The sequence below is a fragment of the Plectropomus leopardus genome, chromosome 15 (assembly GCF_026936395.1).
Source record: "Plectropomus leopardus strain MGB_pleo_1.0 chromosome 15, ASM2693639v1, whole genome shotgun sequence".
Lineage (NCBI taxonomy): Eukaryota > Metazoa > Chordata > Actinopteri > Perciformes > Serranidae > Plectropomus > Plectropomus leopardus.
Window position 1 is genome coordinate 15,280,608 of NC_142190.1, and position 24,371 is coordinate 15,304,978.

Consider the following 24,371-nt stretch of genomic DNA (forward strand, 5'->3'; position numbering starts at 1 on the left):
TAAGGCCTTTCTAATCTTCTTTCATCATCAGGTCACTTTGTGTAACATCGTCAACACAACACCACAGCATTGGGTACTGGTTATAGTAATCTTCCTGTTTCTGGGAAAAGCAGCCATCACACATTTATGTAAGCACTCGCACATCATCCCTACCTCCATCCTCAGCCTCCAGGATTCCCTGAAGGTATTTGAAGGAGCCGGACTGTTTGGGTGCAGAGACGGGCTCCTCGTAGTCCTGCAGCATCTTGTAGACATCTGAATGTGGGTCAAAACCATTACGGCCCACAGGGGAGTGTGTTGGAGGCTCTGGGCTGAAGGAGACAAAAGAGGGAAGATACAGTGTTACTGTACTGAAATCTAATTAATGATGATAAGATGGTGATAAAACATGGCTGAGATTCTGACTACAAGTTAACAGGCTAACACTGTTTTTATTTCTGGTATCACACATGGCCACTGTCTTTTTCTTTCTTTTATCAGGTGGTGCCCTGATGTGGTGTTTGAGCAGGCGAGGAATGAAAGTTGAAGTGAATGAAGTAGCCTAAACAAAAAGATTAAAGAACAGATGACAGATGTCGGACCACCAAAGAAAGGAAAGAAAACTCGACAAACTGAGACGGCAGAGATGGACGCACGGAGGAGAAAACAGAGGTGAATATGCTCCACTCTACATGCGATTCCAAAGGCATGAAGTCTTAATCACAACAGTGCTGTGCTATGAATCCGCATGTTCATTCATCCATCAAGTTATTCCCAAAGCTAACAGGATGGATCCTGTTCACTTGATACATTCAACTAGTCGAGCTTCTGGGAGATGAGCAGGGCTGCTGACAGATGTGCTCAAATACTGACACACTTAACTGCATGTTTGTCTCCAGACTCCCGTCCAGGGGTCTGAAGGAAGCGCTCCACTGCAGCCTGAGTGTGTGTGTGTGTGTGTGTGTGTGTGTGTGTGTGTGTGTGTGTGTGTGTGTGTGTGTGTGTGTGTGTGTGTGTGTGTGTGTGTGTGTGAGGGAGAGAGGGAAAGCCTGAGCTGGTGAAAGTGAGACTAAGTGAGAGACAGGAGGAAATAATGCCAGTAGAGTTTGGAGAAATTGCATAATGAAAGAATTAGAGAAAGTGTGTCTCTGTATGTGTGTGTGGGCCTGGTCAGAGTTAACAATCCAGTCCTAGGGCACTCTGGGAGTGCTAGAGAGGATGTTCGCTGGGAAACTAAACACACACATTTATTGCCCTCTCGAGGGGATGCACTACAACAAATTGTTTCTCCAGTCCACATGGCCATCTGTGCACATGTGTCGAGAGACACCCAAGGTGCATCTACGCGTCTGTTTCTGTTTACCTCTATTCAGAAAGTCAGCACATGAATACGTGCATCTGTGTATAAAAAAATAAAATGATGCTGCATTTTTTAAATACTGCCTTAATTTCCTATGCTTTTAAGAAGCAAACTCTTAAGACTCACTATTTCCATACAAAATTGGTGTCTAATAACACCAACTGCATTGTAAGACAGTAGGCACGCATATGCAAAAGGCCCCACCACCTCTCCTCCAGAGGAGCAAGACACACAGACTGTGTGGTGCTTTTACTTCTTATTTTCCTTTCATTTCTTCATTTTGCATCCCTTTGTAGCTGTTTTGCATCTTTCTGTGGTTTTGTTTCCTTTTGTGGTAATTTTGTTTGCCCTTATATGGTTGTTTTTGTTTCTTTGTAGTTCCTTTGCATCTTTTCGTGGTTGTTTTGTGTCTCTCAAAGGTATATACATGTCTTTCTTTGTCATGTAGTGAGTGTTTGTAGTCTTTTTGTATTACTTTGTAGTTCCTTTACATAGTTTGGTATGTTTATTTTGTCTATTTTGTGTCAGTTAAATGTATCTTTTCAGAGGAATTGTGTCTCGTTGTAGGTGCTTTTTGTCTCTTTGTAGTTCCTTTGTATTTCTTTTTAGGTCATTTTGAGTCTCATTAAGGTAAGTTTGTGTCTTTTTTGTACATCTTGTGTCTCTGTAGTCCTTTTGTGTCTTTTTGTAGTTCATTTGTGTCTCTTCATAGTCTTTTTGAGTCTCTTCCTAGTTGGTACATGTTAATTTCATTAACAATTTTGAAGGTGAAGGCCAAGGGGGTTCGCTGACACTTTGGGTCTAGGCCTGACTGCCCTGTCAGTAATCCATCCATGCACTGAGAAATACGCTGATATGCGTCAACAGTTTCTGCTGTTAACAACTACTGAATGGATAAGTTTACCTGCTCTCCATTTGTACATATTTTACAGGAAATAGTTTGTGGATTTTTAATAGTTACTATTTGTAAAGTTGTGTGTAATGTTGAAAAATCTGAAAATGTTCCTGGTAATAATAAAAGGCTAGAAAATGATATAAATTGTACACGCCCCCATTGTTTCATATTGTTCTATTGAAGTTTGCAATAATCAGAGAACACAGATACATCTGCAGATTTTCTTTGAGGTCCCTTGTGTGTAGACTTAAGTACTTACACTCTCAAAAGTGTTAGTTGCGGTGGGATTTAGGACCTATTTGTCTACTTTCTTTGAAGCACACACTTTGATCAGCTCACCTATGTGTGGCGCTGAGGCTAAGGCCTCCCATCTTGCTTGGCAGAGATCTGTCTCCATTGCTGCCATTATGGGAATAAAGTCCTGCTGGGTTGTTGTACTGATTGTGCCCGGTTCCATTCCCGTACCCATAGCTGTGGCCGTTGTTGGGTCTGGCATGTCCGTTATTCAGGTGAGTGGGCTGGGGAGCCTGAGGGGACTGAGGAACCTGTTGGTACTGGGGAACCTGATGGTACTGGGGAACCTGTGGGGACTGGGGAACCTGTGGGGACTGGGGTTCAGGGGTGTAGGAAGGTTTGCGAGTAGAACCGCCATATCCACTGGTGATGGGACGGAAATTCTACAAAGAAAGAAAAAAAACATGTTTAAAATGGAAAGGAGCAAAAGAAAACATCACAAGACAGTCACATAAATACAATGGTAAAAGATAAAAAGCATATTACATTGGAGAAATAACTAATAATGCAAGGAGAAAGAAAAAGCAGTAATGGACCCATTACAAAATGCACCATTATGTTTTGGTTCAGGAAAAGAGAGTAAAAAGAGAAAACAAGCCCAGTCATACCCTGAGCAGAAAACCACAATTCTTCAAAGGCTAAAAGAGCGGTTGTTCTTAAATGAGGCTTTACAGCAGTGAGGATTTAAGAGAAAGGCTTTTTCCACATCATTTCTGCTTCTCCCTCTTTAAAAGTAAGGCTTATTAAAAAGGAGCTTGTGTTAGATTTCCTGCAGATGTTTCTGTCAAAACAAATTAATTTGTGTGGTGTAAATATTGAAAAAATTGTTTCTTTTTTATTCTTCCTGGCTGCTTCTTCTATGGATTGAGGAGTTTATAGAAGCTGACAGAGAGCTGAGATACTGTAAAAGATTAAATTATTATCTTTTTTGACGTGCTGTAGCACGCTTTCCATATTCTTGCCACATAGCTGCTCTGCTGGAGCTGTTTGGAAGAAATCTGCAGGACTAATGCAGGACAGATGCACAGACACCTACACTCACACCACTGTATACTCAGTGTGTTTATGCTGAGGTCACCGCCCTTTTCATGTGCTTGCACAAACCCCACAGTGACATCAGCGAGCCTCTGACTGTTTACCACAGCTATCAGCGCACTTCAGTGATTGTGTTCGCTGCCAGTCCGTCTCAGACACTGAACTTTACAGATAAAGTTTTATTGCACAGCTTGCAATGATGTCACCATCTATGATAGTATTTTAGTGCTTTGAATTTCAGAGATAGGCGGCGTATAAACATTTTTGCTGAAACAAAGTGACTTGTTTACAAGTTAAGCAATGCATTAGGATGGGAGATAGTCAGACTGCTGTAACTGTGAGCCACTGGAATGAGTGTCCGTGCATGTGTGAGAGACTGTGTATGTTTTGGGCTAGTTTAAAGTGTCTTAGCCGCAGGAGGTGGAGCTTCACAGCATCTCCAAGCAGGACCCCTGTCACTGCAACAGATGGGTCTGCTGGATGTCATCCTGCCCTCAGTGCTCGCCTGGACCACACATGAACTCACACATGCTCACACACACACACAAACACACACAGGTCGTCTGTAATTAGCACTTTTCAGTCCGCCTCTCCTCTACACCAACAAGCCCACATCTAGGAAAAGAGGCTATGTTATTGCCCTGCCTCCTGTAGTTAAGACAGATGACTTTTGAGAAATTCAAAACCACCTCTTCCCACTCTCCCCAAAACCCCGGACAGTGAAGATGGATGAATGTAGAAACCCTCTGAACAAAACACTAGCAGATAGCCATTCATGGTTAAAATTCGGAGAAGCACGCAGGGGAGTCAGCACTTGATGCAGCTTCTCTCCCGAAGGCCAAACCCTGTTTGGGCAGGATGTCAGAAACACCCAGCTCTCTGCGGCTCCCTTTCCAAGTAAACCAGACACTCTGAAGCCTGGTGCTCACCGCAGGGCCAAACGAGGCCAAACCAGATCCTACTCGTTATCTTTAGCCTTTTTTGCACAGATGGAGGACCTCATGTGATTTTAATAAAAAGTTCCCTCAACTTATAGGTTTGTGAGTATGCAAGGAAGAATAACATTTGATAAAATCACTAATAAAACAGATACATTTCGATAAAGTCTCATTGATATTATGATGTTTATTGAGCATTTCCTGATGTAGAAATGCGTGAATTTCAAATTTGAAAAAGTATCCTCTAGAAAGGTCAATTGAGCTCTTCTGACAACTTTTTCCTTCTTCTTCCCACATATGGTAGAATGAAAGGTCAGGGTTAAAGGCATGGGGCTTGCACTTTAATGATTATCTCGCGGCTTTCTGTATGACCCTACTGCCCAAGACATCTCCAGTCTTTCTTTAAAAGAAGATTTCAGCCAATTCTCAAAGCATTTAAACAGTAAACGATAATGGATGGATGGGATTTACTTGAAGTGCCCTTTTGAACCTAGCCATCTTTTATGTCACCACTCAATTCATCTTACATCTTTAATTTCCTGAGAACATAGCCAGAGCTGGAAGGGTGAAGTTATTCAGAGGGAATCACTGTCCCAACACGTGTTTTTAGTTTTAATAAGAACCCGTTTTTCATTTCTCATATTTATACAAGAGCTAAATCTGCAGATCCCAATCAGTACAATAACCGTATGACTCTCAGGCAAGCTTATTCTTGCCTGTTCTCAGAGAATAAAGGAGGAAAGTTGAGGTAAATCCCCTGTGAGTGTATTATATTACCTGCTCCTTCAGTGGCATGACAGTCAAGACATTGCCTTTATGACTCCTAATCTTTACAAACATAACATTTAAAAGATGACAGGTAATCACACGCTAACATATATGGTGATATAAGGACAGGTAAAAAGACATTTCCGGCCTCTTTTATTGACTGGACGGGAAATTGTCCTGAAGAACTTTAGTCAGTTTTATTTACATTAACCCAAATTACAAATTTGTCACAGATGACAATCTGTCTATGTATCCTAATCGTAAGACTAAATGTTGGCCTTATAGGCTATGTTTCTGCAAAGTAAAAACCACTTGGTTATGGTTAGGAATAAATCATGTTTTGGCTTTAGATGCCCATTTTTTGTGCCACAATCGCCACTGGAAATGCTACAAATTTCTTGCTAAAATCATCAGTTTTGTTGTCCATTGATCTCAAACAGATATAATGAGTCGTCTGCAGCGTAGCAGCCGTCTCACCCAGGTGCCACACCAACCAACATCCCCTTCACGTCTAATGACAGAGTCAGCTCATGTTTATCAGAACCATGTCACATTAAAAAAGTTGATATGATACATGTAAAACATACAAATGAAACATATCCGTGGTTTACAGAAACTCTGGTCCAATCCCATGTCCAAATTGACCTTTACCCCTCATTTTAGGGTGCCCCTTTGTCACTTTACAACAGAGTTCCAAAGGTGAGTGGTTAACATTTTCCTCAATGAAATGGGACAACTGTGAGACATCATTAGCAGTCTTGATGGCATTTACGTAAACAGACATGACTATGACAATAAGGTATTACCACAATGACATTTGCCATTCACCGATAGAAAAGCATGGGGGCTACCGATCTGAACACAAATTTAGTTTCACACTATCAATCAATCAAACACGACAGGCTTGTGTTAGCAATCAATGCTGCCGCCCTGCCAGTCTGCACTGATAAAAGACAAGCAGCAACAAGTCTACCGACTGCTGCTGGACTTCATTTAAATTTCAGATATGCCATCAAAAGGGTGAAGGCAACACAAGAATAAGTCAAGAAACAGGACTGTCGTGCACAAAAACCGCAACAACAGTGTAAAGTTAGCTAGTTACATTTGTAGCCATACAGACATCTGCACACATCTTGCCATTTTTGTACTTGCTTTTTATGATGAAAATGGCCTAAATACATTGAAATGACAGACACTAAAATGATGGTTACAGTCATTTAAAAATATTTAAATCATTTGTGGGTTTATTTTATTGCTTGTGCAGCCAAAACTCGGTTTGGAGTGTGATTCTGAAATAGCTCTGTTGAATCGGGACACCCTACCCCTAGACAATAACGTGCAAAATGTAGAGGTAAGGGCTAAGTGTGAGGGGTAAGAGGTGTTTTGGGCTTAAGCCTTACAACGCCAACATTTTCCTCTGGGGTCTGGGCTGCCTTACACCCTTGATTCAGATTTAAACTGTATAGAACGCTTAAAAGACTCTTGTTGGGGTTTATTCCTCTGTTGTCTGCGGCAAGTACATGTTTACCCATTTTCACCCTCACACTCCTGCCCGACATTGTGTGACTCCTGTTTCAGCTGAACTGAACCCCCCTTCCCCAACCACTCCTTTGGTCTTTCTTTCCCGTAACACTCTTTCCTCGCATGCCTGTTGCAAAGATATTTGGGCGGATGGCAGATTTATAAGGCAGCACATCTGGTGCTTGCCTTATAAAAATGCCAGTTTGGTAACATTCAGGACCTGTAAGTGCTTTCAAGTTGCTCTAAAGGTATGGTGGCTTGGTTTCTTTTTATTACAAAAAAATCAGCTGTACGCCAACTGCTCCATTAAAAAGATTTATTCTACCTTTTCACCTCTGGACCACATATAGGTTTAATGGGGATCTTAGCTTAAGGTGACAGTCACGTTAATCTGGTGAATGCCTTATCACCCCAATTCCCCTGGAAACCTTATCTTGTTTTCCCAGTGTAGTCAAAACAGTTTAAAGTTAATATGAGCTCTGATAAAAGCTCCACTTTTATCCCCAACAGAAACTCAACATAACAAGATTGTTGAAAAAGGCCATCGGTGAGATCATCTATTTCCTAATTTCTCTCTCTTGAGCATGGCTACTCTTTGATTTTCTCCCAGATCTTGACTGCACTTCTCCTGGCTCTGGGAAAGAGAAACTTTGAAGGGGGGGCAGAAAAAGGAGGGGAGAGAAATCCAAATGCACTAACTATTTATGAGAAGCAGCATTGTCTGCTTCTATAGGGACATAAATCCAGGCTGCCATCTGATTTCACTGACCTGTTTTACAATAGTAACCAAGCATGGCTAATGGTTCAGAATGAACAGTTGCCAAAGAAGGAAAGAAAGATGCAGACAGAAAAAGAAAGAAAGTTTGCTTTTGCATGCATTTTCCTCTGTGTAAGCTCATATAAACTGGTATTATGTTTAACTGAGGTGCATTAAGCCAAGAGGCACTGTGTTCCTCCATTCATCAACCTGACTAAAAGTTACTCAGATTAATAAGGGCCTGAATAGATGAAGACTGCAGTTTCAGCTCTGCTACCTCAGTCCACAACCACAGTTTGGTCAGAGAGGGGTAAACGGATGAGAGGAGGAGGGGACGAGGAGTAGAAAAAGGTGGAGGACCCTAATTGAAATCATATGCCTGTCTTTAACTGAGGACCGAGACCTTAGCAGACACAAATATCCAAATTCATGATAACACACACATGCACACCACCTCCTTTTCTGCCTCCTGCATGGTTTAATCCCCCTGGCCCTTCGAAATTAAGCTTTTCACATGGCGCTCTGCACCACTAACCAAACACAAACCAGCCCTTTATGGCTCCCTGGGCCCGGCCCTGGGAGCCTCTCTGGGAGGACAGACAGACGGGCTGGAAAGGAGGTAACACAGAGCTGAAGAGGGGGGTGCAGGGGGGAGAAAAGACCAGAAAATAGTAGAGCTTTTAGGACTTCTGGCCATAAGCCTGTCTGAGAGGCAAGAAATGCTCTAGGGAAGATGGATGTAGCATTAGAATCAATTTAAAATGTGATGCATTTTTATCAGTTTCCTCTATTAAATAAAACTGTTACTGACCATGCCAAGTCACCACTGGGTTGAATTAAACTCTTTGTGAGGTAGCCAGTAAAAGCACTACAATACAGCCTTAATGTTTCAGTTGAAAGAAATTTTGATCAAATTTTAATGTTTGATTTTGTTAACTGTCTGTGAGCAAGCTTAGACTGTATAAAATAAGAGGATGTAGTCACCATGACGCCCCCCATTGGTTTGAGAACTGCTGTTCTGGAGCCTCAAGTTTAGCATTTTGGCTGTTGCCAGTGTGGTTTTTTTGGAGCCAGAAGTGACCAGACAGCGTTGAGGTGGCGACTTGTCAATTACAAGGTAGCCACGCCCATCAGCACACCCTGCTTTATCGTCTGTTGAACTCCAGATGGACCAGAATTTACATAAAACCAACATCATGCTGTATTGATGAAGACTCGAAACTAGCAATTGAGACTCAAAATCAATAGAAAAATGTTTCGTGAGGTAATACATCAAGGGAGAAGTAGGGCCAATTTGTTATAGAATTGAATAAAATGACTTCTTTTGGAGAATTTGCAAAATAACTGACTTCTTTTGCACACTGCTTATAGCAAGCAGTCTGCTAAAGCCAATCATTTCAAACAGGTCATTCAAAAGACACAATTGTGCTTTTGACTCCTGTCTTATAACTGTTTAAAAACCAGATTTCCTATATCGAGCAGATTATACTCTAACAGAGGAGGGTTTAGGAAGCAAATAAACTCCAAAAACTTTCTTCATTTTTGGCTTTCTATCTCTCACTTCCCTAAAAAATTCAGCAGAAAGAGCAGAGAAAGACAGTTTTAATTTGAAAGAGTGTGGATGGCTGCAGTCTCTCCGGATCTTCTTACCCCAGCATAGAGTGCTCTCAATGACCCCATCCGCTCCCCAGCACGCTGACAGCCAAGTGGAGCAGGGAGGGCTCCATTAGGAAAACCCAAAGGCTGATTTGGACATTTCTAGGGATTACTGGCTGATTAGTGAACACAAACAACCAAATAAGTGGGGTCAGAGGTCTGTGATCTAAAAGGCCTGCTGTGTGAATGAATGTGGAGCTGCTAAAAAGACTTCCCAGCAATGCTAAACTGGTCTAAGATTCCCTGGCAGGGGATTAAGTAGCAGTGGGTCCAATAAACATATTTTGGCAACCAATGAGAATACTTTAAACCCTTTAATGGGCCCATATTGTTTTGTATTTTGGATCTTTATGGTGTAAATGTTTGTCCAGTTTTTGCACGAAGTGTATCATTCTAACTGGTCTCACTATTCATCATCCCTCGGGGTAAATATGCATCTTTGACAAATTAAGTTTATAACCCTTGAAACTTAAGATTTAAACATATTACGATTTTGTGTTTTCAGAGGGCAAATGCGTCTTGATGACAGGTATTGGAAAGTCACTGCCTTGTTCCATTCATGAAACAAATTTGCATCACAAATGCATTTTTTTGTCTTTTTTTTTTGTCTGAAGTAAAACTCACTTCCAAGCAGTGAAGGCAATACAGTCTGTAAGTCATGCAAGGACTCTGTCTGTCAGCTCCCATTAATGTTAGCTCAGAGAATTCGCCTTCAGCTGCCAGCTCTTGCGCTGAGACTGGAAGCCTCAGTGACGTGTGATCCAGATCTCTCAGCTTCCGCATTGTGAGGCCTCATTCTTTCCACAAGTCCATAGTGCTCTGCCACAATAGCTATGACTTTAATAATAGGGTAGCTGCCATGAATGGCATTTTGATATTGCTTGCCAAAAGAAAACTGTTTGGCTTTGACATTAACCAATGGGCCATTCCCACCTACTCCAAGTTGCCACTGTGTAATGTAAGGGAAAGAATTTTTAAAAACCTGAAATATCAGTTACTGGTGGTGTAGCTTTACTTCTGCATAAACTGTTCCAAGAGCAGGGCTGACAGATGTACAGTGGGATAACCATTTACAAGGCACATTTAACTGTCTTTCTCATTGGAAAAAAAGTTCAGATTTAAGATATGTGTCGGGATTCTGAGGTTGGTTTTTGCATGGGATTACCTTTCAGAAGCATCTATGCTGAAGCCACCAGACATCATTTCATCCAAGGGCATTTCACAAAACCTGATGCAGTTTCCATCTTGAAGTGATAATTCGCTTATTTGACCGCTCACATTTTCAGACCGCTGATGACTATGTCAGATGAGCAGTCTGGGTCAGATGAGGTTTGTATATGGCATGACGAATTTATTACAGCAAAGGGGATGATGCAGTTCTGTAATGAACCTGCTGTTGTGCAATTCTGAGGCCTAGTTTAGTCACAGGTATATTTAAAAAGACTGTTTTTTCTACGAGTCTTGGCCTTTCATACACACGCAAACTGCATTTTAGGATACTAAAGTGGAACTTTGTAAAACACTGTCCAAAGTGAAGATTTTCAGACACTGTTTTTGGTGTTGACATGTAGACAGGGATAATGAAGCGTTTTGGCTTGTGATGTATGTGCGCCGTTATCTCCTTTATGAGGCATCATCAATGAGTTAACACTGGTGGCAAAAATAGTGCTAGCTTTGACCTTAAGAGCAGGACTTTTTAACATATTTACACATTAATGTAACGTTACTCTTCAGGAAGCTTTCCACTTTTTTTCCAAGCTTTTGATTGACCAACATCATCTTCTTCTCTGCATGGTTTTAGGGTTGAGGTTACAATGCCCCATATTGGTTTAGCATGCTCTTGAAAGTGCTGTACAATCGTTCATGCCTTTTAGTCTCAAATGTGGGGATATTTGATTCAAAAAGTTTCTTATTTGGTCATCGATCAGATAATTCAATACCCTTTTTAGCTCGATATTGCCCTAAAAGTATCCTGCACAGGAGTTATTGGCTGCTTCTAAACAGTGTCTCCAGTAAAAGTGAAAGCCAACCCTGGATTTGTCCACTTGGTGTTTTGTATGCTATATCTTTGTTTTTGTATTTGTGTAGCTTCCTCTTGGATGCATGCCGCGTTCGATCTGGCACCTGGTCGCTACCTTTTTATAAAATCCCAGTCTCACCTGCTTGCTGTGCCCAGAAACATCCAGAATAAAGCAAAATACAAAGTTACAGGCAAGACAGAGTATTACTTTTTGTACATTGTTTTTTTTAAGGAAATCCTGTACAGTAAATCTTTAGCACCCCCTCTCTTAATTGCCCCCCATGAGCAACTTTATACATTTGTCTCCCTATAACTACATGGTGGACCCACAGTTAAAATTTGGTTGGCAAACCTACAACGGCAGTTGCTGTTTTACTTAGTGCATGACACCTCATCATTATCTCCTCCCTGCCACCCCTCGTTATCAAATTATTTCTATTTCAGGAAGTTGTGTGCGACATCCAGTAGTCTGGGGACAAGCTCAACAAAGACATGAGCACAGTTTTTTGGAAACACATAAAACAGTTCCTCTGAATTCCCCAAAGAAACACCAAAAAAGCAGCAGCAAAAGCAGTCACATCAACAGTATCCAGTCATACACCCACTTATATCCAACAATTCAGCATTTTCTCATCAACTTTTATGAGAGTCTCTCTTGTTCCCAAGGTGAAAGGAAACACCTCATAGCTTCCATGTGTCACTTCCTGCTCAGTAGCTTATTCCCTAAAGCAAGACTGGAATTTGCAAAGTAGTCAGTTGGTCTACACGAACAAGGACCACACGAATAAAAGGAAAAATGCTAAATACAGAATGTCCCGAAGAGTGCCATCATCGGATTCTTAATTATTCGGGAGTTGTTTATTGGGCTCAAGGGGTAACATTTCTGCAAAAGAAAACAAAAGATGCTCTCTTTGTAATATTCTCAGTTAATGGAGTCAAGCTGCAGAATAAAAACACAGATAAATGTCTGTGTAAGCCAGAAAAATGTGTGGTCATTTTCCAGAGGAGTGGTTTCCTTTATACTTGAGCAGAGGTGTCATGGTATGTCTCAGTTGTTATCCTGCTAGCCAAAGCCTACTGTTTCAGCAAGAGTCCTTATATTGCAGGTCACATAGCTGTAGTTAAGCTGTAGGACAGAAATGTCTTCACATCTTCAAATTTTTGCAAGCATATTTAGAAATTGTGTTGTCATCCTAATCCAGCGATTTGATTCTGTTAAGTTTTGCTCATGCTGTCCAAACTGTCCCATTAATGGTGTAACTGTGAGCCAAAAGTATCACATAGTTCAGCTTGGATTTGGTTCAGCCGGTGTGGAAGAGGCGCTGGTGCATATATTGTTTCCATTGAGGAACAATCGGCATTGTTATGTGTCAGCGTCAAGAAAGAAAGAGAGAGCCTTGGTTTTTTGTGTGACCCCAGGGAGCGGATGTTTCCTTTATTCATGCCCAGAAGAATCCACCTGAGCGTGACGGTAAAGTGGCCCTGACTTGGCTGTTTCTAGCCATCCAGGTTCGCTTCATTAAAAGAGACACCAGGGAACATTTTTAGACTTTAGTGAAAGAGAAAGAGGAAGGACTGGATAAGATGTTACAGAGATACAGAGGGAAGAAAAAGAGCATGAGAGACAGCTTTGCTCCTCTCGTATTACCCACACGCAAAACCCTCCTGTCATGCACGTCTGTGTTTGTATAAATAGTTGTTGCGGATGGTTCCTCTTTCTCCTCTCAGGTTTGGTATTTCCTTGTGGTAATCAAAGCAAGACCCGAGCTGGTGCTAAGACTGTGAGATGAAAATGTTGCAGCAGATTTCTGCCCAATTTCTGGTCATGGAAGCTTGTTACAGGCTGTTTAAAGTGTATCAACACATACATTTAAATCTCATATTACATTTGTATCTCCTACTCACGACTTTTATCTTCATATGTATCTATTTAGTTTATAACTTTACATATGGCAGTGCATATAAACATGTTTTATCTGATTCTCTAATATGTGTGCAGTATTGTGTTGTATGTGGCATGAGATGCTTGTTCACCCAAAAAAATGTTTTTTCCCAAAATCATGACCAGGTTTTTCAGGGTAATTCACAGACCTTGTTGTGAGCAGTTTCATCTATTAACTATTTTCTTGCTACTGAACTACCCCTGCTAACCATATCACCACGCAGAAGGAAGCATACATCAACTCATGGCCGAGAGGCTCGTGCTTGTGACAGGATGGAAACATTAATGGCGCCCTCCTTGGCTGGACTGTAACATTAGCTAGCTCAGTGGTGCTAGGTGAGCTAGAAGTAGATGCACACTTCCTTCTGTGCAGTTATGGTTATGGCTGGCCGAAGTAGTTTGGTGGAAAGAAAATAGTTCCTATATGGAACTACAAGGTCTGTTGATTATCTTGAGTAACCAGGTCACGATGTCTGGAAAGAGACATTGCCATTAAGTTTTCAAATGTATTTTTATTTATTTATTTTTTAGCACTTTGAGCACCACAAGCCAAGTGCCATCTTGTTACATTATATTGGAGAGAGTGCAGACATCTATACGGCCGATATCTCTGACACTCAGCAACTCACACCAAAACAATTTAAATATGTATTTTTGATTGTGATGTGACCTCTCCCTTTAATGTATGTTTGAAAATGCTCATCTTAAATAAGCCTGCTGTGGTAAAACAGTGGTTAAACTTTGTTTAAGATGTCTTACTGCTCTCCTGATAGCACAATCAGAAACAAGCACTTGCTGTGGCCACAATATAAGACACGCTACACACACACACACACACACACACACACACTCTCACACACACTCACACACACTCACATACACACACTCACACACACACACACACACACACAGATACTTAACAGCACATCACAATTTACTGGTTGGTAATTTCAGACAGAAGTCCCCTGGGAAGCTGTGAATGTCCTTAATGTCAGAGATAAATAATGTGACAGCCCAGATGAATAACATATTCTAAGGCTTTCACTTTTGTCTCTTCCACTGAAAACAATACTTTCCTGTAAGGCATCAAAAACTCCCACTGATGACCCTCCTTTAGACAAGGAGACCATGCCACAGCAAAGACCGAGAGACACAAAGATCGGTCCTGAACTACCACAACACCATATGTGACAAATGGACGCTCACAAGTCTGAGCTACAATATGCTCATTGTCTGTCTGATTCAGTCACGGTCTCTGTGCTTACAGCATGTGTGTGCGCGCACACACACATGCACACCTCCTTTTCAGTCTGTGCTCAAAAACCTGTTGGCCTGCCAGCACTGGAAAACTTGGAAAAGATCATCTGCTAGAGTTCATCATGCCTTGAATGTCCGTTTGGCAGCTCGTACGGTTGGAGAACAATCAAGATACTATTTCAAAACCATTCCAGTGCACAGTGGGTTGCATTATCTCATTCATAATCATGTGAACGATAGTGTACATGCAATTTACGGAGCGAGTGTTGTGTCAGTTTCCATGGATTCTGTTTATGATATAAACAGACTGAGAGGACTTGGGTCTCACACCCAGAGAACTGTAAGTTATGACCCCAGATGTGAATTATCTTCTCTGGGGGCTGATGCAGTAAGTAGCAAACAACCATAATCCAAAGCAGTAGATCCCAAACTACAAACCGAGCAATGTGCAGCTGAGTCACCACCAGCAGCCACCTTGTTTATCAAGGAGGCTGCTAAAAGGGCCTGTGTTGAGTCTTCAGTGTTTACTGCAGCTGGTATCTCATTCTGTGTTACTAAACGGATCAACTCAAGGATCTGATTGGGTTTAAAGGGTCTGAAAAGGATCTTGTTCATAATCAGATGAAATATGGACACTTAATATAACCTAAATATAACATCAGCAGTTTTCTTTTCAAATATTATAACTGGCTACCACTAAAGATCAAAGCCTATAGAGTTGCGAAGTGAGAGGAGCTATTTCAGATGCCTCTGGTTCTGTAAGTATAAGTCCCACTAATTTTCCCATGGATAACATTACCTGCATGTTTGGGCACTTCCAAGGCTTAAATGGGCATAACACTCTCACAAAAGATTACCAATTGTGTTGGAAAAATTCTGATTCTTTGAGAAAAAGTCAAAGATAAAATCTCTAGGGGGAGAACTTAACTACAGCTCCCAAGGGTTATTTCTGCAATTATCATCCAATCACAATCTTAAAATTCTGCCACTTGTATGGTTAGTGTGGCTATAGGTGAAAACTTAAGTTTACAAAGTTGAGAAAACAGATTAGCACCTGCAGCTTAAATCAGTTTACTTTTGGACTGTGGGCCAATTCTCGATTAATTCAGAAACTATGGTGTTGTGTTTTACTCACAAATTTGTTCAGAAATGTCTGAGGTTGCTACCACTCTGATGTGAGCTTCTGACTGGCCTCTTGTCCACAGCAATGCTGGCTGAGGGTAATGAGTTTTTCTAGTATTTAGAGATATCAGCAATGCCAAACTAATGGACAAGACTTGCTTTCCCATAAACAAAGTTGAAATTATTGATTAATGATTAATTGCTGATTAAAACGTTTGGTCATTAGGGCTGTTGCGTTGAAGAAATCTCATCTGTGATGATTAAGGGTGGCTCTACAGTCATTTTTGTTGGTCAATTTGTCAAGCTATTTGTATGCCCCTCTTCCGCTGTGATTGGACAGCTCTACATCCATGGGACAGCTGGGTGAAAAGTTACAGTGAAGAGCAGCTGCAGAATTTTACCCAAAGTTTTTTTTTTTTTTAGCTCACAACAACCATAAAACCAACCAACCAGGAAAAAAACACCAAATGTGCAGCACTCAGCAAAGAATAGAAGCTCAGTATCTCGTCATGCTGCTGGCAATTGTAGCTGAGTGTAAATATAAGGGGTACCCATGAAAGAAAAAGAAAAATCATGAACATAGTGGCAGTAAAGGTTTCCCTCCATCCCCTGCAGCTGGCTTTACTGCGGTTATCGCGACAGCCCAGTCACAACATAAACCCATCATTATCCAGGAGAGTCACATATTTCTATGTTAAGTAGCTCTAAGAATATCAGTTAAAGAAACATTTTTTAATAGGAATGGGAGTGTGTTATTTGACCAGATGTATGAGGCCTGCTCTCACCACTAGGCAAAAGACAGACAATCATATAAAATGGAGGTCAAAGAGCCAACCAAAGACTTCAGCATCTAACTTCACCGACTAGTTCTCTCTCTCATTTGTGGTCTGGTGAGTCATTTTAAGACTAATTTTTCAGCCAAGACCTGACCAAAATCCAAGCCCTGAAACTCTGAGTTGGCTGCAAGAGAAACTCAAGCAGATGAGGTCTGACAGCATCCTATGTGGGTGTGAACTGAAATCTAAAGAAACCCTTGTTACTTGTGCTTGGGTAAATCCAGAGTAAACAGTGGTTACCTGTGAGTCAGGCTCCATGTAAGGGCTTGTCTTGCCATCTTCACTGACTGTTGGCGACCACACTCTGTCTCCTGATCCCGACCTGAAAGATAATACCCATGAGAGAGAGAAAGAGATAGAGAGTCAGATAAATCTTGAGCCATCGAACACCCAAAGCATTGAAGCATGCAGTCATTTGTGCTGAGAAGTATAAATTTTTCTTTGCTGACAGGTTTTCCACAGAAGATCCAGAGTATATAGTGTAATTATTTCTGAGTAAAACTAAGAAAAAAAAAGTGAAATCAAAGACACTATTCACGTAAATCCTTTTAGAATTACTGTAAGCTGGGAAAGATGACGACTTTAGTGTCACATGATACCCCTCTAACTACTGACCCCTTTATGTGCCAAAACACTCACATAGCTGCAGTTAATCATACGCTGTACTGGTGCTTTTGTGAGTACATGTATTGGTGTGTATGTGAGGACATGGATTTGTACATTTGGCAGGTATTCACATTAGGAATGGACTACAGATACGTTCCAGCGTCCCCCCACTGGTATGAAGATAAAGTCATCAACACATCATAACTCCACTCTATGAACTACCCAATTTTGGAAAAATCCACTGCATTTTGGGCCACGGGTGTTTCAAAAGGAGTGATAACTGAATTACTGGTATCTAAAGGCTTTCTCCCTCTTCTGTTCAGATTAGTGGTAATTGGCTCCAGTTGCATTTCCTCACCAAAAAAGAACATGACTTACTGACTGGCAGCAATGATAAAATACATTTACTGATAAATGGGCCCGGTGTGCATGCATAAGCAGAGGTCAACATTATTTATCTCCAGAGAGTTAAATGCTTTGATGACATTGATGGTGTTATTCCTCAAGCTGATAAAACAATCTGATTACTTTCCTATGGCATCACTCAATGGTTCACTTGCCTCTTTTACTCGCAAGTTATTTGTGGAAGTGGCGGCAGTTTGCACGTCATATAAATAAGAAAAAAGATCTAAAGGGAGGTCTTTGGTTCTTCCAGTTGGGAGGTTTTCGTTGCCATAGCTTTGGCTGTTTAGTGGGAAAGCATCCAACTTCCCAAAGGGTAACACCAGGACATCATGTGGAGTAACTAAAGGACACCGCATGCCTTTGTGTGTCTCATCACCCATCCACCCTCTATTCTTTCACACCTCCCTCCACAGAGACATGAAAACTATTAACTGCTAGTGTGTGCACATGGATTTGTCGCCCCCACAGCGAGGGAGAGTTGATGTCTAAAGAGGTGAGGTCATCACTGCAGCTGGCACAGCGTTGGCTGAGCTGAGGCAATGCTTCAGATATGGACCACGGAGGTGTTGCTATCAAGGACGCTCTTATGAGGCGGCAAGTGGCTGTTGGGCTGCGTAGGATGAAGCCCCCCTCCTTCATCAGAAAGTCTTCATGTTTTCAGATTGTTTGGTTTCGATGGTTACCGCACAAATAGCCTATTGAAACGAGTTAAAGTTCAGTTTAAAGTGGTCTATTTGAATTGACATTTTGGAAATGCGAGACAGAAACATGGAATTTAGCATCCGTCCATAATAATGGAGATGTGAATACCGAGGCGTGAGTGGAAACTGTGAGAGGCAGAGCAGCTTGGGATTTACAGCGTTACACTGTTGCACTCATTATACTGGAGGTCAGTCTGAAGAGGGATGTCAGTTGTGTACTTGAAATTTAAAATATATTCCACTTGGCTGTTGTTTTAGTTATAAACTTCATGCTCACAGATGTATTCTCACACTTAAAATATTGAGCAATGGACAAAATGTTAGGGAGTATTTAAATATAACGTAAGTAGCAGTGCAGCAGAACTAAACATTCTGCTGCTCACAGAGACAATGAACTCTTGTGTTGAATTCTGTTTGCCACATTAACTTGTCCTCCAGTATTGAGTCAATGTAAACAGGATCCTGCTGTTGCTGCACATTCATCAACCTGTGGATCATTTCTGTAACTCTTATTAGCTCTACCTCTTCTTTTCTTCTTGGTTTAAGTTTTTTTGTCTGATCCAAGGTATCTCCCCCACCCGTAGTCTTGAAAGACCTTTTTACATTTGATGATATATTAACCAGATCAGCTGCAGACTGAGTGGCTTTATCCTGCTTTACTTTTACCTCCTCTGTCTAGCCACACTTTCTTAATAAAGATTCACAGTGATAAATAGGATAGTGGTGAATAGTTCCAGGCTCATTCTTTAAGTGCCGTCTTTGATTTTCACCCACCAGCTCCCTTTTGCTCTTAACTATAGGCTATACATCAGCACGATTGAAAACAGACAAATGGAAAGAAAGAGACAGAAAAGGAAAATTCAAAGAGGAGACATTTCTAAAATATAGAGGATCCACATTTTCTAATTTTGGTAACCAATATGTTCAAGGGACAAATATATTTTCAGCCTTGGGAATGTCTGCCTTTTCTTAAATATCATGACGCTGTTACTCAAGATAATCCAAAGACATTGTTTTGAGCAATTTCATGTGAGAATTATTTTCTCTCTACTGAACTACATCCTCCCACTGTAACCACTGTGTGTATCACTTAAGTAAGCAGGTCTTGAATTCTGTAAAGAAACATTGCCATCTTTTAAATATGATTTTGGGCTTTGGACTTTGAGCACCAAAAGCCGAGTGCCATCTAGTTTCATTATATTCAAGTGAAGGCAGACATCTATACAGCTGATATCGCCGACATTCGTCGATTAGATTGATAAATAACAGTACAGGTAAGAGGAAAAATGTGTATTTTTGATTTTGGGGTGAAATGTACCTTGTTGCTTGGTTTTTCAATTTGTTTTATAGTCCTTGATCATAAGGACTTGAAAAAGCACACATCAGCCACATAAGACTGAATATGGATGGGTAAAAGACAAAAGTAATTGGGGAAAAAAGAAGGACAACACATGCAGAAACACAGGAGAAAGAAGAAAGTCTCAGGTCATCAAGACGACTTTCCTATTCTTTCCTTTGGTCATATTTTCCTTTGCCTGACCTCCCCCTGCCAGGTTTAATTTCCTGATCGGGGGAGATCTGGTTTTTGGAGTGGTGGATGAGTTTACTTTGGCAGCACAGGATCACCGTGTTCGAGGAGGAGCATGAGAGACAGACGGCAGAAAAACCAAGTGCCCTCAAATTAAGATGCGGCTGATCACGGAACATTTCAGGGTTCACTGAAGAGTCTTGCCTTGTTGCCTCGCTCTGTCAAACCCATCAATAAAAGGACAGCTTTCAGCCCTATGCTATATCAGACACAAGTTCCTCTGTTATTTTGTTCAGTGCTTTTTCATTGGGGAGTAAATGGAGACAATCACCTATTAAATATGAGTTATGCATCTGCAGAGCTGAGGGTGGTCACTTGGAAAGATCTACATCTGAGTGATGACAAGATCAATGCAAGAGAGCAAAGGGGAGGGAGGTTTGTGCCCCCCCCCCATCCTCCCTTACTCCAACACAGCCTCTCAGACTCCATTGATGTTGAGCTGAAACCACCACAAAAAAGAGACCTTGGGAGAGCATGAGAGGACTGATGTGATGAAGGGATGAAGGAGGAGAAGGCAGCGGTGCTGGGAGTGGAGAGGCGGTTGTGTGAGTTGGGTCCTTTGGAGGTTTCTTTTTGTCTCTGTCCCAGCTGGAGTCCTGTGTTCCTTTGGTCCCGTGCAGCCTTGTGGATAATTCCTCAGCCGTGAGTCACAGGTCCTTGAGTCAAAGCGAGGCAGCAGGGGCAAATCCTCCACAAATCCTCCATAGTCTGACTCTGTCTTTTCTCTGCCGCTTGCCTCTGATTCCTCTTGAATCCTCTGCTCTTGCTTTGATTTTGGCTGTCCAGATCAGGATCACATTTGTACTTCCCCCATCAAGACTCAGACATGCACCCAGACTACATGCATTACATCACCTAAACCTCTCATCCATGCATTAGCCCTCACTACTGCATGTCCTTGATCCAAATCCTAACCTACAAATAGTCTTTCAAACCAGTGTTTCCCAAATGGTCAAGTCACACAGATTTCTCATTTTTTCTTTTTATTTCACAAAATGTAGGCACACAAAGACATAAAACATAATGCAAGAATAAAGAGGGACAGCACATTAAGTGTATGGTGTTTGGTCCAGATGTAAGTGTACATCGATTGGTCAAGCATAACGAGCAGCGCCGGCAATCGCCATTTTAAAAAACTTGAAAGCTGTGAAAACAACAGATAATACAAACGACAGCGTGTAACAAAATAAAGAGGAGAAATCATGGATAAGAGGATCAACAGTGAAGTTCAGGCTTTACTAAGCATATAGGCAACTGAAAATAAACAGCCCGTTCTCATTATGAACTTGTCAAATAGTGCTGCTCTGTCAGTGCGCAACGTCAAAAGGCATCTTCCATGTGTGCATGAAACGCCATCACACAGCATCAGCTGAGAACATGGCCGGACAGAACTGGGCACGGTGTTATTATACACCAATGCCATGTCTGCCTGATACGGGCCACGATAACGCGTCTGGATGGAACCTGTCGCATGCACATGAAATGTGTCAGGAGAGCGTCAGGTGAATGCCATAATATAAGTTTTTTTCTACTCCTTTCTAACCATCTATGCTGTTGTTGCATGTGCTGTTGTTGCCTAAACACAACCACATGCCATGTCATCCCACCACGTGCATTTGTTGAGATCACAATAACATCACATCACAGAGTATAGACATAGAAAGATACCTAACTTGTAATAAATCCAGTGACAAAGCTGCAACATTTGACAAGTTGGGAAGAGAATGTGTTAAAATAAATTGTTGTGGTATTGCTATACCAGTCACTGGCCAGCTGACAGTCACTTCAGTGTTCCTATGATGATGATGATGAATGCAAACGGTAAAAAAGCCATTAAGCTTGTTCTCAGGGGAGCTTCCCCATGGGTAGTTCCTCTTAGGGAGTCCCCAGAACTGCTTTGTCCAACAACACCTTACATGTGCATTTATAAGTATGTTTCTGAGTTATTTGGGGTAAACTGACCCTTAAATTCTAAACCATCTGCAGCATAAATGGGCCTAATCCTACATTTTCCTTTCAACAGTGAGTAAAATTGAAATAAAGACAGCAGGGCGTCCGTACTTCACAAGAATGCCAGAACAAGACTCACAGTTAGAGTAGCACACACAGAGGTCAGGCGTCATGACTCATTTCTCAGCACATTTAACTTGCCACCCCAGCAGGACTCTTTCCGAACAGCCTGACCAGTGGTGAAGCACAAATCCAAACCACCATCATCTGTCTCTCAGGCCTGCATGACCACATAGCTTACTCCAATAAGCTCTGGCACAAGGAGGGAAACTGCAGGGAGGTGAATTCAGGGTGGAACAGAGATGGAGGACAGACAGAGATGAGGAGGAGATATAAAAAGAAGAAATAGTGGATGAGTGAAGTGGGAATTAGGTTTGGAGATGGCAGATTGGTGCACGGAGGTCAGGGATGATGAGGAGGTCAAAGGAAGAGGATGAAAAAAAAGAACAAGGAGAATATGGAGTGGTTTCCTCCACAGCTGGATCATGTATTCAAAGCCTCTGTTTAGATCTGAGGATATAAAAGCCAAGCAAGGCAGACATGACACACTCCAATATGGACCCAGTGTGTCTGTCCAGGTCCTCTGACACCACAGTGAACTTTAGACAGTGTGCGTGGCGGGGGTGGCGGCAATTTTTCCTCCTTAGGGAGACGACACAGCTCCATATGATCACTGATGCCAGGAACTAACAGAGACTAACAGAGGGTGTTTCACCTCACAGCGGAGCGCTGACAGGCCTGCACCAGTAGGGAGGCTTGATGGAAAATGGAAAGCTGTGGTGAACTAATAGCACTTTTTCTCCATTTCCTTGTCCTTCTTTATTTTCTCTTTAATATTTTCCTCACCAATTCATTTGTTTCCTTAATTCACTCATCTGTCTCCTCACTTAACTGCTGTACATGCCTTTATTAATAATGTATTGCATCAGATTTCTTCTTTGGTGATATAGATGGGGGGATAAATGAGTATCACCAAAGTTATTATAATTCATCTTGATGGAGACACAAATGTGTTTGCAAAATTTCATGCCAATCTATGCAATAGTTGTCAAGATATTTCACTTGAAACCACAAATGTCAGCCTCATAGTGGCGCTACAGTTAAATGTCATTTGAAATCATCATTAGGAATCACTGTCTGTAAATGATGTAAATCTAAATAAAAGTCTGTGATAATCCATTCAAGAGTTGTTGAGATATTTCACTCTGAACCAAAGTGGTGGACAGACCAAATGACTCTGCCATACCTAGAGCCATGCCACTGCTATAACCAAGTATTTACAACAATTATTATGTTTTGGAATTAGTCCCCCAAAACAAAAGAGCAGAAAATCAAACTCCAAAAGTACTGTGTTCTTTTTAGCCTCACTTTGCCTGAGTGTAATGCAGCTGCAACATGTGTTTTGATTAAGTATGTCATAAAACTCAACTTAATGTAGGAAGCTCAAACAGATTTCCTCAAAGATATTTTTAAAACAATCACTATCTGCAGTAAAAGTAAGACAATGCATTTAATCACAACAAAAAACGGATTCTGGGCAGTGTAGATTAATGACATCTAAATATATCTGAGCATATAAAGGTTACATTTTCTTTTCACGACAACATTCTTTGAGGAAAAAACAACTACAGCTGCTCAAATATTCCTGAAGCCTCTTTATTTCTTACTCAGCTTTCACAAGCTTCCCGTGGCACCTTATCAGAAACCCCCCCTCGATGCAGAGCACTCTTCAAAATGGAATTATGAAAAATTAGGGTTATGAAAGTAATAAATGTGGAGACATTACAAATAGACATTCTTGTGTTACACAAGGCCTCAAGCTCAGATGCATCCAGTGTACTGTAATTTTGGTTCACAGCAGACGTGTAGACTCATATATTTGTCCATCGGCAGCAACACTAAATTACAGGGTCTCCCGTTTCTCCCTCGATGACTCTGTGACTGTTTGGAGTGTTTTATGGCGTCTTTTAATGAGGGCTAAGAACTCTTGTCCTCTGAAATATTATTTTCTAGCGAGTCAGCTTGAGTTTTTCGAGTCACTCCCAATTTTTTTTCTGGACTCCAGAATCGATGGCTGCAATTAAATAATCCTCAATTATTCCTGTAGCCCACAAGGAGTGTTTCCAAAAAAACATATACTCCCATATTTCAAATATCCTTCAGTAAATAACACAAATACTCTCTAATTTTTAACATAAGAACACAACAGCTCCATTATCTGGATATTTTTTTTCCATGCTTTGAAAATGTTGAAGCCTGCCAAACAGTTGCTTTGGATTGTGCCTTTTTGTATTTATGTATTTTATTATTTTCACTTTATTTTTGTGGTTAATTAGTGGAAGCCAAAACGGTGACCTCCTGTATCCTGTTGACAAGGTTTGAGCTTTTGTGCATTACTTTATTTTGTTTATCTGCTCTGCCATAGTGACTGTTGCTGTTTATTAAGACAACTTCCTGTGCAGCATTTTCCTGGGAAAAAAGCTACCTCACACTAGCTGGAGACCAAATGTAACAATGCAATCACCTACTTACAGATTGAAAAAATGCTTTGAAAAAGTTGGGTATGAGACTTAACCCCTACCGAGCCTTGATTTACATTTGACTTCAGAGAGTAAAATTTTGTCCTTTTTTTCTCATAATGTCTAGCAGCAAATATTCAAAGATTATGTGAAAAGTCAGCA

At 41.2% G+C, this 24,371-nt stretch overlaps 1 protein-coding gene across 1 annotated transcript in view; it reads right to left on the reverse strand.

Moving 5' to 3' along the window:
- The window catches only part of pdlim4 (PDZ and LIM domain 4), a 54,809-nt gene that overhangs the window by 15,655 nt on the left and 14,783 nt on the right, over nt 1–24,371 (reverse strand). Inside the window, exons 3-5 of the mRNA XM_042498849.2 lie at nt 16,621–16,702; nt 2,574–2,911; nt 154–311 (exon numbers count right to left, since the gene is read on the reverse strand). Coding sequence (XP_042354783.2) covers nt 154–311; nt 2,574–2,911; nt 16,621–16,702 — 578 coding nt within the window. The remainder of the gene's footprint in view (nt 1–153; nt 312–2,573; nt 2,912–16,620; nt 16,703–24,371) is intronic.